The 1211-nt window shown below is 34.8% G+C and overlaps 1 protein-coding gene across 1 annotated transcript; it reads left to right on the plus strand.

Moving 5' to 3' along the window:
• Positions 1–405: 405 nt before the first annotated feature.
• LOC119654792 (chymotrypsin inhibitor Ani s 6-like) lies at positions 406–965 on the plus strand. Its single transcript, XM_038060341.1, has 2 exons — positions 406–532; positions 587–965. Exons 1-2 carry the CDS (start codon positions 463–465, stop codon positions 805–807), a joined length of 291 nt encoding a protein of 96 aa, XP_037916269.1. The 5' UTR covers positions 406–462; the 3' UTR covers positions 808–965.
• Positions 966–1211: the final 246 nt, after the last annotated feature.

Genomic DNA, 1211 nt, shown 5'->3' on the forward strand with positions numbered 1-1211 from the left:
GCTCAATCTTGGGAAACCTTTAAATAACCACCAACAGTACCCGGCGAGAAACATACCTAGCTATACTACATATATACGGATTTTCGCCAACTGTACAATTCGAAACAGCAGGGTTGGGAATTTTACTTTTCAAGGTTTTATGTATAATAACCCCATTGAAAATATTTGCATTTGCGACGTAACTATTCTTACCCCCAATGCAAACGAGAACCATTTAAAAAAGATAAACAACGTAAGACATCATATGACAACAATTTTCAGTCGCAAACTATATCACACCCAAACTTTCTAATCTACATACTGCATAATATTTCTAAAACATATCACTTGAACCACCTGTAGAGATAAACCCGACAACAAGCCCGTAATGTTAATTTCCGTTTAAGTAAATTAAAATTGGGGCTATAAATACTCATCTTCAAATTAATCATTCAGTCAGTCAATATTGCAAGTAGGCACAGGATGAAGCCATTTTTGGGAATAGCATTACTTTTCTTTGTTTTTGCGTTGGCCATTGGAAGTCCCGCTTTAGGTAATTCGGTAAACATTTCATGATAAATATTTTAATCCTTATTCACTTTTAAAGGTACTGCCAAAGAGGAAAAATTATGTCCAGCTAATGAAGTTTATTACGATTGTGGACCAAATTGTCAATCCGAATGTGATACATTGGGCGAACCATGCACAATTAGATATATTCGATGCCCGGACGGTTGCTATTGTAAAAAGAATTATGCAAGGATGTCACCTGGAGGAGAATGCGTACCAATAGAAAAGTGTCCAGCAAAGAAGGTTCTTGAAGTGTAAAAATATTCTGATGAAACAGCACAAGATCCTATATTTCAAATGCGTATACGAATACTACTCAAATTTCACGTCCTAAAAATATTCCGGCCCATATAATCTATTTATATAAAAAGTGGTGGAATGAGTAATTCAGTTAATAAATTTGACCAAAATAAGCATTTATTCTATTTATTCTCATTAACGACTGACATTGCTAAGGTACCAAGGCACACCGACACATTGGTGCACATCCCTGCAAGTGGTCAGATAATTCCCAAGCAGTGTTTTCTGTTGTGATATTTCCTCACTGCACAGATGCACCAATATCCATCATCAACTTCAATTAATGCTTTATCCCCAAATATATTTATCGTTTCATTCAATTGTCACCAATTCGTTTTAAAATGAAATTATTCCAATATTTA

The sequence above is a fragment of the Hermetia illucens genome, chromosome 4, assembly GCF_905115235.1.
Source record: "Hermetia illucens chromosome 4, iHerIll2.2.curated.20191125, whole genome shotgun sequence".
Classification (NCBI taxonomy): domain Eukaryota; kingdom Metazoa; phylum Arthropoda; class Insecta; order Diptera; family Stratiomyidae; genus Hermetia; species Hermetia illucens.

Bases quoted from the DNA above. Each gene is read 5' to 3' on its own strand.
- LOC119654792 (XM_038060341.1), top strand. From the start codon at position 463: ATGAAGCCATTTTTGGGAATAGCATTACTTTTCTTTGTTTTTGCGTTG. The intron at 533-586 runs GTAATTCGGTAA...TCACTTTTAAAG, and splicing joins CATTGGAAGTCCCGCTTTAG to GTACTGCCAAAGAGGAAAAA.